This window comes from Pseudoliparis swirei, chromosome 18 (genome assembly GCF_029220125.1).
Source record: "Pseudoliparis swirei isolate HS2019 ecotype Mariana Trench chromosome 18, NWPU_hadal_v1, whole genome shotgun sequence".
NCBI lineage: Eukaryota > Metazoa > Chordata > Actinopteri > Perciformes > Liparidae > Pseudoliparis > Pseudoliparis swirei.
Window position 1 is genome coordinate 18365954 of NC_079405.1, and position 13862 is coordinate 18379815.

Here is a 13862-nt window from a genome sequence, read left to right on the forward strand (position 1 = left end):
CACATGACGTCAAGCATTTTTAGTCGCATACTGTGACGTTTGACAACCTAAAACTCTGTTTGACCTAGTTCACATGCAAACACAAAAACGGAGTTTTCAGAAATCTCCACTTTGGCCGGAGTTTTTAGAAATGATCGTTTTCCTTGATAAAACCTCCGTTTTTGTGTAAATGAAAGGCCAAAACGCATGAAAATATATGCGTTTTCCAATCGTGTAAACGGGGCCTTAACCCGTCAATAACCTAACTTAAACGCTTAGACAAAAATACAGGCATTTCGCCATGTATTTATTAATGAATTGGTTTTTTGTCAGGGACTTTGTATTTTTGTAATATGTGAAGTTCTCAATAAAGTTCAAATAAAAGAAATCTGCATTTCCCCTTGCCACCGCCACCTGCAATATATCCACGCCCAGTTTGAGAAATACTGATTAAAGGACCTCGTGTTTCGACAAGCTAGCTAAATTAACGTTACTGCTATAAATGCAACACATTCCTCCTGTGCAACCTAACCAAAAAACACTTTGAAAAGCTAACATAACATTATCTCATCTTTAGCTAGCTAGCACATGTGTTACACGTGTAAAGTTATAAACTGGACAGACAGGACATTGTCAGCCTGTTAACGCTAATCTAACTTTAGCGTTTAGCCTAACTAAGCTACTTGGTGAAATAAATACTCCCAGAATTATATCTAACGTGTCAGTTAATACAGAGAAAGTGACACTCGCCGTTCCACATGCTTGTAGTTGTTTTCGAAATTCTGCAGCTCCGTCACAGCAAAGTTAGCGGGCGGGTCGGACGAAGCGGACTCTTTTTGCCTCGACACTGCGCTGCACACAGCACTAATCCAACGCCCCCCCCCTTTACAAAAACGTAACATACTAAGTTATCTCTGCTAAGCATGATCAGTGCACTCCACTTTATCAGCTGATCCGTGCAAACAACTAAATATATTTAGTTATGACACAGTTGTTTTACAAAACATGAAATTATAAGTAATGAACACTTACAAGTTTAAGCTGAAATAAAATCGGTTTTACAGTGTACATATATATACACAGGCACGTGCACAGATAGAGCCCTAGTGGTGCTCAAGCACCAGCCCCTTTGCCCTGGATGAGACACAAGTGCCCTTTTTGCTGGAGCCCACTTCTTTCATTCATCAGGATTTAAGAATAAAAGTTACTCTCTCTGTCATCAAGTCCCCCCAAATGTGTTTTAATATTTGATGGGGCATTTACTTGAGTTCTTGTGAGAATTTCTCCCCGACATGCTCCGCGGCGCTCACGAGCCCTCCCCCCCCCATCGCCCCTCCCTCCCTCCTCCTCCTCCTCCTCCACTTCCTCCTCCGCGCAGTGCTCCTCGCGCCACCAAACGGGTGCACCTCCTTCTCCTCTGACCCACAGCATCAGACACACGTTGTTTTGTGATAAATCAACCACAACATTAGCGTTGCTGAATACATGACGTCACAACTGCTCCGACGTTTCCTAAAAAAATAAACAAACAAAAACTCACGAAATCCGTGATTTCAAAGCCTTGTCCAGCTGTTTACTGACGTTAGTTATGTTTAGAGAATAGAGAGAGAGAGAGAGAGAGAGAGAATTCTTATTCCGTTCTATTTCGTTCTATTTTTAACTAGTCTAGGATTTGCGTGGCCAGACAGAAAAAAAAATCATAAAGCCTCTCTCAGGCACGTGCACAGACATTTTGGGGGGCAGGTGCTCAAACCAAAAAAAGGGCACCCAATAGCAAAAAAGCCAGAGCATGTCGGGGCGAAATTCTCACAAGAACTCAAATAAATGCCCCGTCTGATATTAAAACACATTTGGGGGGACTTGATGACAGAAAGAGTAACTTTTATTCTTAAATACTGATGAATGAAAAAAGTGGGCTCCAGCAAAAAGGGCACTTGTGTCTCATCCAGGGCAAAAGGGCTGGTGCTTGAGCACCACGAGGGCTCTATCTGTGCACGTGCCTGGCCTCTCTGGTATTGTTCAGAGGTCAAGGCCAAATGTGGAGGCGGGCCGTATCCGGCCCGCGGGCCTTAGTTTGAGGACCACTGCTCTTGGCTGTTGATGTCTATCAATATCGCTCATTTTGAAAATGACGTAAGAGGGCAATAGGCCTACGGATCCGTATCAGACCAGCGAGGAGGGCAATACGTGGCTGGCATGACGCCCATTAGCCAATCAGAACGCTTGTACTGTTGTTGCTCTATAATAATTCATCTTTATTCATAAAGAAAATGTAAGCTAGCGGTCTGATGCTGCCCAGAGGAAACGCAGGTCGAGGACAGCATCATCAGTGCAATGCTGCTTATGCTTCAACTCTGTCAAATACACGGCGATCAAAACATTACCTTCCGCATTTTCAATGCAAAGGTAATTAACTAATTGCTTATCATATTCAGGGTCACAGGGTGGCTGCAGCCAATCCCAACTGACAATAGATGATGGAAAAGGGGGACAAACTCGGGGCAGGTCGCCAGGCTATCATAGGGCTGACACAGTAAAAAACATTCACGCTAACACCTGTAGGCAAGTTGGACTGCAATGAACCACAGCTGCACATCTTTAGACAATGGAAAGATGCCGCAGATCCCATCTAAATCCCACACTGACACATGGCAGAACATGCAAACTTCACACAAAGGGCACTCTTAATTATATATATGTGTAAGTTCGTTATTTAATATTAAAATGTTTTTTTTTTAAGTGACATTATTTTTTCAATAATACATTGACTTAGCTCCATGCAGCACTGTCACTGAGAGAGAACAATCCAGGTGTATAGTTTCTAGACTAGAATAATCACTTACTAAACATAAACATTCTCACAGTCTGTGGAGGGGTATAAGAGCAAAACCCCAGAGCATTTAATTTAATTTGTGTAATGATAATGATGAATCTAATTATTTGTATGCATTTATAGTCATCTAATCTGATACCAATTCTTGGTAATATCTTATTTTGGTATTTATTAATTATATTACAAAAGACCGGCGCAAATATAGTTACCACAATATGGGATTTGTTTTGGGGTGCATAGTATCCTTTTATGTATTGTACATCTCAGAGATTATATAATTATTACAAAAAAATCTGTTTTACAAGGAAACAGATTCCAGTCATGAATAATCTGGGGAGAAGCCATGTTTTCATTCAATAAAATGTTTGTTTTTTCAAATGTCGTATTTTGTAATTTTTTTACGATGCAATGTGTATTGGTTTATTTATATTTATAATTTATATAAATGTATTAACACAACTTCCAATGTTTATGTATTAATAAGTATTATACATAGCAAGTACAGAACTTCCATTGTTTAACAGCAATAACAATATTGTTTTTTTTCATACAACCTTTAGTAGTTAAATAGTTAGTTATTTAGAACAAAATACATACAGTATAATGTCACAGCAAGGCATGACAATCACACAAAGTCATTACATGCACAAAGACACACAAGGTAAAACGGTCATAAATATAAAAAATATTGGCAAGGAAGAAGTGTCTCGAATTGTTTGACAGTTTATTCCAGCGTGAGGTAGTGCTGGAAACCAGTTTTCTGTCTCCTGTTGGTTTGAGGGTCTCTGAACTGTTATCTTGGCAATTCTTGTCTGACACCTTCAACAACCCCCTGGGGACTTGATTTGAAACCATCATCAGTAACAGTCTGAACTCTACCAGATATTATATGTTATAATCAACAGTAGAAAAAGCCTTTGGCAGAACTAGAAAGTGTTCTGTTGGGCTAACTCCCAAGAGCCCTCCGGTAGTCTTACGAGGGTAAAGAGATGGTCCACTCTTCCACATCCAGGACGGAATTCACACTGCTGCTCTTGGATCTGAGGTTCGACAAACAGTCAAAGCCTCCTTTACAGCAACTTGGCATAAGCTTTCCACGGAACCATATGGAGTAGTGTGATACCCTGATAGTTTGAACACACTCTCCTGTCCCCCTTTGTGTAAAGGGGAACCATCACACTGGTCTGGCAGTCCATGGGCACTGTTCCCGATACCCATGCGGCATTGAAGAGGCATTTCAGCTTAGACAGTCCAACAATGTCAAGCACCTTCAGCATCTCAGGGCGGATCTCATCCACCCCCAGCGCCTTGCCACAGAGGAGATTACCTTAGCGGCCTCCACCCCTTCTGAGCCATCGGATGGTTTGCCAGAACTTTCTTAAGGGCCAACAGAAAGTCCATTTCCATGGCCTCCCCCAAACTCCTCCATGCCAGGGTTTTTGCTTCTTCTTTTTTTTATACAAATCAATAAAACTGTGAATCATCATTCCAATTGCATTGAGAGACAGTGTTATTTTTTACTTTTACTAACTCAGCACTCAGATATTTGAACATCATGGGAAAATATCAGCCGTCACTATGAGCAGTGCTTACATAATTGCGGTTAACACCCTGACAGCTACAGATGTGAATAGTGCTTACGCACTTCCATCCAAACGCATATAAATACAGTTTGGAAAATTAGGTGTCCTATGTTTGGGGCGCATCCAACTGGAGTGTATTAATCACTCATTAAAACGGAAAGCTTATCTTGATTTAATCTTACACTACTAATAGGTCAAACAGAACTTTTTGTACAGTGGGAATTTCTAAGTTTCAACTCCTCCTGAACAGATGCTTGCTCAGCAAAAAGACATGGTAACTTTAGTTTCAGGTTACAGCAATACATTTATCTAATCTTGCTTCCTCAGCGGAAATGATAAGGTTTCTGAGGAAGTCTGTGGTTATCCTTTTAATCGATAATTAAGTTTGCAATTGCCAGCTTTATTTCAAATTTGTAAATTTTTGCTACAGTTACATTAAAAGATATATCACCGTCACACAGATCCAAAGAGTGAAGTAGGTGATTTGCCAACCAGAAGGCAACTCCCATGCTCCATGACAGATCATCTCTGAGGAAGTCTATATGACTAAAAAATGAATGTGAACTCCAGAGGGGACTCTGTCGGTCACTTACAATAAAAAGACACAACTCCAAGTTTCCTTTTCCATTCTACACAATCCTCATGATGCTCATATGCCCGCCCGTATATTAGCGGTCATACAACAGTAACAACACCCACTTTATTAATGTGAATTTATGACTGGTTGGGCAGGACACTGTCCTCCTGGTCATGTCATATACATTTTTCTTGGTTTCCTCATTTCTTTGTAGCCTTATTAAGACATCTCTAAACCACTAGCACAGGCACACACAGACATTATTATTATTCATGTTTGCATAACGATAACTGCTTCACGAAAACATAACAGACACAGACCTCCGAAGAATGAAATGCTACACACTCAAGCTAAAAACACATGCAGTGAAACAGACGACAGTTGTGATGAAAGTGAAAGAGAAATGTGGTGAATCTATTTTTAAAAACAGATAGATTTCCTCTCAAAGCACGAGAACAAGATGCAGATCACGAAAATGTAAAAAACGAACTACAGTACATGGTGGAGCTCATCTGGTCTGCAAAGTGCAAGGAATTGCAGTCGAGATGATTTATCAAACAGGTAACAGCATCAAATCTTTGTCAATATATTATTTCAGTTGGATGAAATCATGTGTTCCACTGTGATTCATGTTCCAATAGGAGACTGAATCAACTGGATATGATATCAGCAGTCGGGTTTTAGGTTTTGTGCTGACAGCAGATTCTGAGAATCAGATAGTGACGTAATTAGAAACTAAGTTTGAAATAAGGGACGACAAGAGAGAACATCGAGAAACCCTCACCACATGACCGGATCATCCCCAAAGCACACACTGTTCAGCTGACTCTTACTCAGTGACCAATTGATACATGCAAGATAAGATTTGTCTGATTCAGCTTCGGCCCCATTTCGATCTATACAGAGCTGACTGAAGGAAACTGTTAGATTAGAATAAGCGGTGTAAGAAATATTGCTGACTTTTTACATCTGTTTTGAGTAAACAATTAAACCCAATTTGCTGATATGAAGCCTCAAATGGATCGACACATTTTTTAGCTCTCAGGGTTATGACTTGAATAAATGATATCAAATTAGTTTCAGTAATAATGGATCAGAAAAGACAACAACAAAATTAATTGGACACCGACTTGATTTTCTCTGAACAATATATTTAGCAAAAAAGTAGTTCCATACAGCCCAACCCACTCATGTATTTGTCAGTGTACTCTTTTTTTTATCTTTGTGATGAATGATAAAACAAGTAATAATTGCAGAGCTTGAAAGACTGAAATGATGTTGTTTGCCTTTTTTTGTTGCAGTCAGCTTTTGTGAAACCAGGAAACAACTTGTTACTGATAAATATCTAATGATGTACAAGACTGGTAATATTTCACACATTGCTTTAACAAATCTTCATAAAAGTCATCAATAGCCCATACTTTCATGACATCACAGTTCTCTGAACAGCTGTTTAGAAACCTCAGGGATTGTCAGTCACATTGGTTTTAACAGCAATTGCTCCGTTCACATCTGTGTGCTTGGTTTAATTATAAGTTGTGTGCAGGGAAGAAGCGCTCTGACAAACAGCAAAAAATATGTTGGAATTATATGACTTAATAGCCGACTCAAAATCGCTCTCACATGCACATAAACAATGCCGCAACTGAAATGCCAGAGACTGAGCAGAACCCTTTCAAATGCAACTCTAACCACAAAGTCATGAAATCACACACAAATGCATAGAGCAGAGAGCATGCACCCCCCCGCACACACACACACACACACCCACCCACAGACACACACGCTTACACACACACAGTACACACACACAGTAGGTGCCAAAGGGGTTTCCCATAAAGTGCTTACTGCTGACTCATATCATTTATGTATATATAAAATGTGTACATTAACTTTAATATATAAGACATATATACTGCTTGAAAAAATTAAGAAAAAAGACATATTACATGTTGATATCATGACAATCAAAAAACTATTTCAATACATTTAAAGAATAAATAAAGAATAACATCCTTGTATTTATTGAGTATATTAAAACCACATTTGTTGTTATTTGTACAAGTTCAATAATCACATTTTTCGCAGATTATTGCACAAAACTAATTGGACAACTTCTCTCAGTCCGAAACAATTGCAATCTTCTGTTTTTTTATTTGTATGCTATTTTTTAGCGTGTTGCCGTTTTCAGCCTGTTTATGTTGTTTGTATTTACTGTTGTATGGTAAATGCATTTATATTGCACCTTTCTACCTTACCAGACTATATAATAAGCCCCTCATTCACCCATGCTCACCCATACATTTATACAACAATGGTCAGAGTAGTGAATAAATATAACAGCAAACAACTATTTATTATGTAAAGATAAAGTGAAGTAATGTCTACCTGAGCGGAGAATGAAGTCACTCCCTTTCTGTGTGTGTCGACAAGGCTGGGGCGGTTCGATGACACTGTCCCAATTGATAGCGCCACTATTGAGGTTTAGCACTCAGCCTCTGGTTCCCCCTTTAGGTAAACACTCTTAGTTCTGCTAGCACAGTTGCCGTTGATTGCGCTGTTAGCACCGTTAGCTTAGCGTCGCCATGTTGAACAACAGTAGAAATGCTCCCAATCTTGTTAACAGCAACTGGCCATTTCCCAAAGCTCTGATTGGACAGTTGGTTGTATTTATTTTAGCATCAATCTGTTTCCAAAAGCTAAACAATTGTTCTTTTTTAACATATATTTTTCATTTGGTTATGACAGTAAAATACATACATACGAGGATTTATATCTGTAACGTTGTTCATTCTGTACACAATGACATCTATTGCTTCTGTCCGTTCGGGAAGAGGGATCCTCCTCTGTTGCTTTCCTGAAGGTTCCTTCCCTTTTTTTCCCCCTGAAAGGGTTTTTTGGGGGTTTTTTGGGAGTTTTTCCTGATCCGATGTGAGGTTATGGGACAGAGATATCGTACGTGTACAGACTAGAGCCCTCTGAGGAAATTTTGTAATTTGTGATTTTGGGTTAGACAAAATAAAGTATATATTACAATGTATATTGTGTATACATGTAAAGTGTTTTTACATTTTAATTTGTTTGTATTTAAAGCTAAAGTTATTTGAACTTTGACCATGACAAATTGTCCTGAAGTGTATTTGCACAAATTGTGAAGTCCTCATCGTGCAGATATAACAATCTGGGTTGATTTCCCTGGCTACAGTTATTAAAATACCAATGTTGTGTAAATTGGCTTACACAAAGTGGCAGGAAAATGATAAATGGGAATTCCATTCATGAGAAAAAAACCTTACGTTGCCACCACTAAGAGTCCAAAAACACTTCTCCTTTTTAAAATATATATGTATACAGAATATTGATACACACAACCCTTACCAAAGATAAAGAATACCAAGACATCAAAAAGCAAAGATCAGTATCACATGGCTTCACAATTGTCAGTTCTAATATACATGTCTGACCGTATAAGATAATTCCCCTGAGGGAAATTTCTTGATGCAGCAGCAAACATGTTTATATATATATAGTACAATGAAATACAATAAAATAGCAGGGCAGGACATATTACATTTAAGAATGAAAATAATAATAGAGGAAATTAAAATATAAAAATGAAAATAAAATAAATATAAAAGTGTATACATTATCTAAGTATCTAACGTATAAAGTGAAAGCGTGCAAGGTTTATTGATTTTCAATTTTAGGAGGAAAATATATATATTATTGTGTCATCAAACATTAAGAACAATTTAATATCATTTTCAAGTGACAACCACTATTTTATGTTATCGTAAATGTTATTTGTTGCAATTTTAAACACTATTTTTGCACTTATGAATATATTATGATTTTGAATAATATATATATATATATATGTAAAAATATTGGGGTGATATTGTAATGAGTCAAATGGAACATAAGAATAAAATAACAATCAAAATAATAAGTATCAACATTATTATTGATAGTACCGCTGTATTATTATTACTACTATATGTGTCTCTAATACAATAATATAAAAAACATGAAAATAGAATGTCAAAATGTATTATTTATAGCATTATCAAAATGTCAATGCTATGTACAAGATCGATACTACCAGACAATCATATATGGGAGGAGTAGCACATAGTGCAAGATTCTGAGAAAAATAAATGTCTCACCCCCTGTATGAACATGACATGTTTAACCTCTTGTCTTCCAGTCAGTCTCCTCCCTCAGGTATACGTTGGCTATAAATTAAGGCAAGAGATGAAACTAAATGCATGCACCCCTTCTCTTCTGAGCTCTTCGGGAAGATCATACCAAGAACATTTCGCCTCTCAGAAGTCAGAAAACTGCTCCTACGCCCGGTTGAGCCATTAGCATCTTCCCTCCTGAGGGCCACTCTTCTCTTCTCTGCCTCTAGAAGATCCATCAGCTCGTCCACCAGCATGACTCTTTGGTCCCACCTCCTGTCCGCCCTGGTCCTCTTGTCTTTCTTTGGCAGTGCCTGGTGCAGTCTCATGTGCAACAACCAGTGCTGTCGTTTCGTGGAAGACTTCCCTGTCAAGCTAAAGAAGCTCAGAGAGGACTATTCACAGATCAGAGGTTTCTTCGTGAGTAAAAGCACATTATTTGCTCTGAACGTACCTTGAAGCTTAGGGCAGCACCATTTGAGTTGATCTCTGCCGCCCATGTGGCCGGGTAGTCCTGTTAGTCTCCAGGTGATGCTGGCATTTCTCACCTCCTCCTCTGCTGCTGCTGCTGCTGCTGCTGCTGCTGACTCTCTTTGATCTTCTTCTTTTTTCACAGGAAGCGAACGATGACTTGGACACAGCGCTGCTGGACCAGAGCGTCGAGGACTCTTTCAAAGTAAGTTTCCCTTTGACAGTCCTTCATTATGCTAGAAATGCGATGCTTCTTAAGTATGATCAGAATATAAACACAGCCTAAAGTGCCCGAAAAGACGAGCATTGTAAACACCAGGACTGGCGATAGAACATCACGTAACCGGGCTCGCGCTTCCCTCCCTCCTTCAGAGCCCGTTTGCCTGCCACGCTGTGAACAGCATACTGGACTTTTACCTGAGCACGGTTCTGCCGACAGCCATGGCCGGAGTGACTGAGGACACCAAGGACCTACAGCCTTACATGGAGTCTATACAGCAGATCTTCGACCAGCTCAAGGGTGACGTCACGAAGTGTGTGAGTAGCTGCACGTGTTACTCCTACAGGGGATTAAGATGTAAACACGCACGATGCACCGATGTCAACAGCTCGGCTGTAGGCTACACGTAGTGAGGAACACATTTAAATGGACTTTCAAGTGTTCAGGCAACAATCTAAATGTAACATACCTGACGTTTCTAAAAAAAAAATGTATTATTATTGTTGCTGAAAAGTTACATGTGGACAGTTGTACACGTAGCCTATTTGTATTCACGCAAAAAAACAAGTTGGCGTAATTGATTAGTTGTCACACAAGTCTATGTTTGTATTTTTTTATTTTGGGCTATACAAAATTAATGTAATTTTAAAGTTCATGTCTACCAAAGCTAAGCACCAAACCTTTAGGTTTTAAACTACATCTAAAAATCGCCAAAATATTCCCAGGATTGTGCAAATGACTGACCATGACAGAAAGGGGAAGAATGGCTCACACGTGAAACATTCACATTTCATTAGTCAGTGATTCTTTAACTGCAGCGGCTTGCAAAACTGTGCATACTCCAGTTCTCCAGGGAAAGAGAAGGCATGGCATGCTATTCTCCAGCAGTAGATACAATACACTATTCTCACCTAAATCAGTTTAGAAAATAATGTTGTTGGCGACCCCTAAAATAATCTTTCTATTGTTCCCTTTAGAGACGTTACTTCTCCTGCAGAAAACCGTTTGACATCAACAATCTAAAGTCTACTTACAATCAGGTGGGTGTCGACATTTCATATTTAATTGTGAAAATGTTGGGGTTCATTTTAAAAACAATGTATGCGTGTGCTTTTTGACAATTTTAAACAGAACTTTGTGTTTGTCCACAGATGGAAAGTAAAGGTCCATATAAGGCTATGGGCGAGCTGGATCTGCTGTTTAACTACATTGAAACATATCTGGCCTCTAAAAGGCACAGAAACCTAGTGGCCACTCATTGAAGACTTGCTGACCCTCATCGAAATGTGACCCTGTTCTTTGCAGGAAAAAGAACACAGCTTTAAATACCTACTCCTTTGCATTTCATCTGTTATTTGCAAGATGTTTTTGCAGCCTGCTGAACTGATGTCTTAGTTATTCTGAGACTTCTGTTTTTGTCCAAGGACAAGTTTCTGTTTCAAGACCATATTGAGTCATATAAGTTAGTTACAACCAAAACGTTGCTTATGAAGCTGTGATATTTATTTATTGTTGATCATATATATGTATTGTTGTATTTATGATTACTATTGTATTGCTGCAGATGAATACATGACTTGTTGATAATAAATGACCCTTGATTTTATTTGACAAGCTGAAACAGTAGTTAGCATGCCAGTCCTTATGAATGGTGGAGGTAGAGCACTGAACACATCACATCCTGTCGTACTGCTCGATCTGTGCTCCACCACGAGTGTAAACTCCTCAGACTGATTCACTCACCTCAAACGTGACCCATATGCATCACTTACCAGCAGCAACACTGCTGCACCTTAATTTACCGAAACTGTAACTAGCCAGTCTCACCCTCATGGCGCACATAGCAGCGTGCACACGCGTGCGCACACACACGCGTGGGAAGTAAAACAGAGGATGAAAGAGCAGCCCTGCATTTAAAATGTTTAGCTTTTTTCTGTGCTATGTCAGCTATTTAAGAGAGGGTATCACTCATGAGGTGTACCACAATACAATATGTCAAAAGACTTAACACGAAAACATGGCCCTTTAAAAAATATTTTAATAAATGTACACACATGTAAGTCGCACAATATTCCTGAATTGACTCGGCATTGAAACTACTCCACTGACATTATCATCCGTCACTTGCTTCCTCAATGTGGGCTGATCCGAAAAGTATTCTTCCAACAATGACAGTTTACCATATTCAAAGATATCATTCATAACAAGTCTGCAAGAGCACTATTTTACTCTGAACAGTGTTAATAGCAGTTTCCTTAACCCTTGTGTTGCCTTCGGGTCATTTTGACCCGATTCAATGTTTAATGTCGGTGTTCTTTGGGAGTCAACAAACAAACATAAAGTACCTCACACTTAAACTTGGAAAACAATATTAATTCTAATAATTTTCTGGAGATTTTAATAGCTGGGGTCATATTGACCTCAAGGGTAAAATATGTTAGTAAATATAAAGGTAACAGGAGGGTTAAACATTGAATCGGGTCATATTGACCCGAAGGCGACAGGAGAGTGAAACATTGAATCGGGTCAAATTGACCCGAAGGCAACACAAGGGTTAAGGTTGGATAGCGTTAATCAATGTTGTGTTCACTCCCTAAAACATTGTTAAGGAGTTGATTCAGACTCCAGTGCTTACATTGCGAATCGCTTTGTTACCTTGCTGGTTGAGATCATATCTGCCCATTAGTAATGACTGTCTGTACAGAGCAACAGTTTTTCAGTAAAAGTTGAGAAAAAAGGAGATAAGTTGGGCTGTTCCACGCTGTAGGGACTTTGATGCAAGATACAGAACCACTGTTATGAATGAACATGATTAACGGTAATAAAAGTTTACTTTCGATATCTATCTTCGAGATCTTTCGATGGATCATCATGGCTCAGAGGTTTCCTCTGAATAGTTAAGACATACTAAATCAGCGTAGGCATACTTCAAAAGACTCCAGATGGAAATCATTGTCATGAACTGTACAAAGATACTGGGGCCCCTCTGAATTTCCAATAAATCTAAATCTTCAAATTGAATTAATAAAAAAGCAAGGCCCTTCTCATCATTGTAAATATTTTCTTTTGACCCTCCCTCAACTAAATATAGAATATCTCAAAAAGAATCTAGATATCTAGGGGAGAGACTTAACATTTCAACAAGAGCATAGGGCAACATAGTCATAAAGTTTCTCCTAAAGGGCGTTCACAATAATCAACTCATTTGTTCACATAAGACACAGAAAGTTACATTTAAATGTGTTTTTTATGTGGATAACTCACGAGTCAAATACAAGATTGTAAATGTTTTTTGGAAGACAATGAAGAATGTAATCAGCAGAAAACAACCAGAGACAAGAAATAAAATAAAATCAAAGCAACCACAGTAACCACAACATGTGCTCAGAGCTGTACTTCACAGTAAACCATCGGCTTTCCAGCACATGAAAGGTAAGCAACTGTTTTAAAACAGACTACAAAACAGCTTTCCATTTGATCATGTCTGAAGACCTACCACTGTGGGTTTCTTGCCTGGAGGTAATGTGTCACATATGATTGCTTCCTCGCCTTGGGTCAAACAGCTCTGCTGCGTCTGAGAGGAAGTGTGTGTGAGAATCAGGATGGCAACGCCACTTCAAAGAAGTACAAGATGTCTCTAACCACCTCAGTCTGCAGCGCTCGCATTTCCCCACACTTTATGTGGGTGTACACACTCATTACACACCGAGGTCAACACGCTGAGACTTTATTGTGAATCACCCGTTATCATATTTGTGAATGTTATCTGACTTTCCTTCAATGATGGAAATCCTGACTTTAAACCGGTGAGATCGTGGCTTAATGATTACTTCAGAAGCAACATAGACTGTAGGCACTTCTAACCTCCCTGAGTTGTATACTACATATTATTTCCAACCAGTCAGTAAACTAAATGGTTAAGGCCCCTTGAGTAACGTGTGTGCTGGGTGGGTGGGAGGCATGAGGTCTGGAAGGGTAAAGAATCTCTGCAGGATTACCATCCGTCATGAGGGACTCC

The 13862-nt window shown here is 39.1% G+C and overlaps 1 protein-coding gene across 1 annotated transcript; it reads left to right on the forward strand.

Moving 5' to 3' along the window:
* The first annotated feature begins 9408 nt into the window (after positions 1 to 9408).
* Positions 9409 to 11381, forward strand: il10 (interleukin 10). Its single transcript, XM_056437731.1, has 5 exons — positions 9409 to 9573; positions 9770 to 9829; positions 9997 to 10161; positions 10822 to 10884; positions 10996 to 11381. Exons 1-5 carry the CDS (start codon positions 9409 to 9411, stop codon positions 11104 to 11106), a joined length of 564 nt encoding a protein of 187 aa, XP_056293706.1. The 3' UTR covers positions 11107 to 11381.
* The last annotated feature ends 2481 nt before the right edge of the window (positions 11382 to 13862 follow it).

Bases quoted from the DNA above. Each gene is read 5' to 3' on its own strand.
- il10 (XM_056437731.1), top strand. From the start codon at position 9,409: ATGACTCTTTGGTCCCACCTCCTGTCCGCCCTGGTCCTCTTGTCTTTC. The intron at 9,574-9,769 runs GTGAGTAAAAGC...CTTTTTTCACAG, and splicing joins CACAGATCAGAGGTTTCTTC to GAAGCGAACGATGACTTGGA. The intron at 10,162-10,821 runs GTGAGTAGCTGC...TGTTCCCTTTAG, and splicing joins AGGGTGACGTCACGAAGTGT to AGACGTTACTTCTCCTGCAG.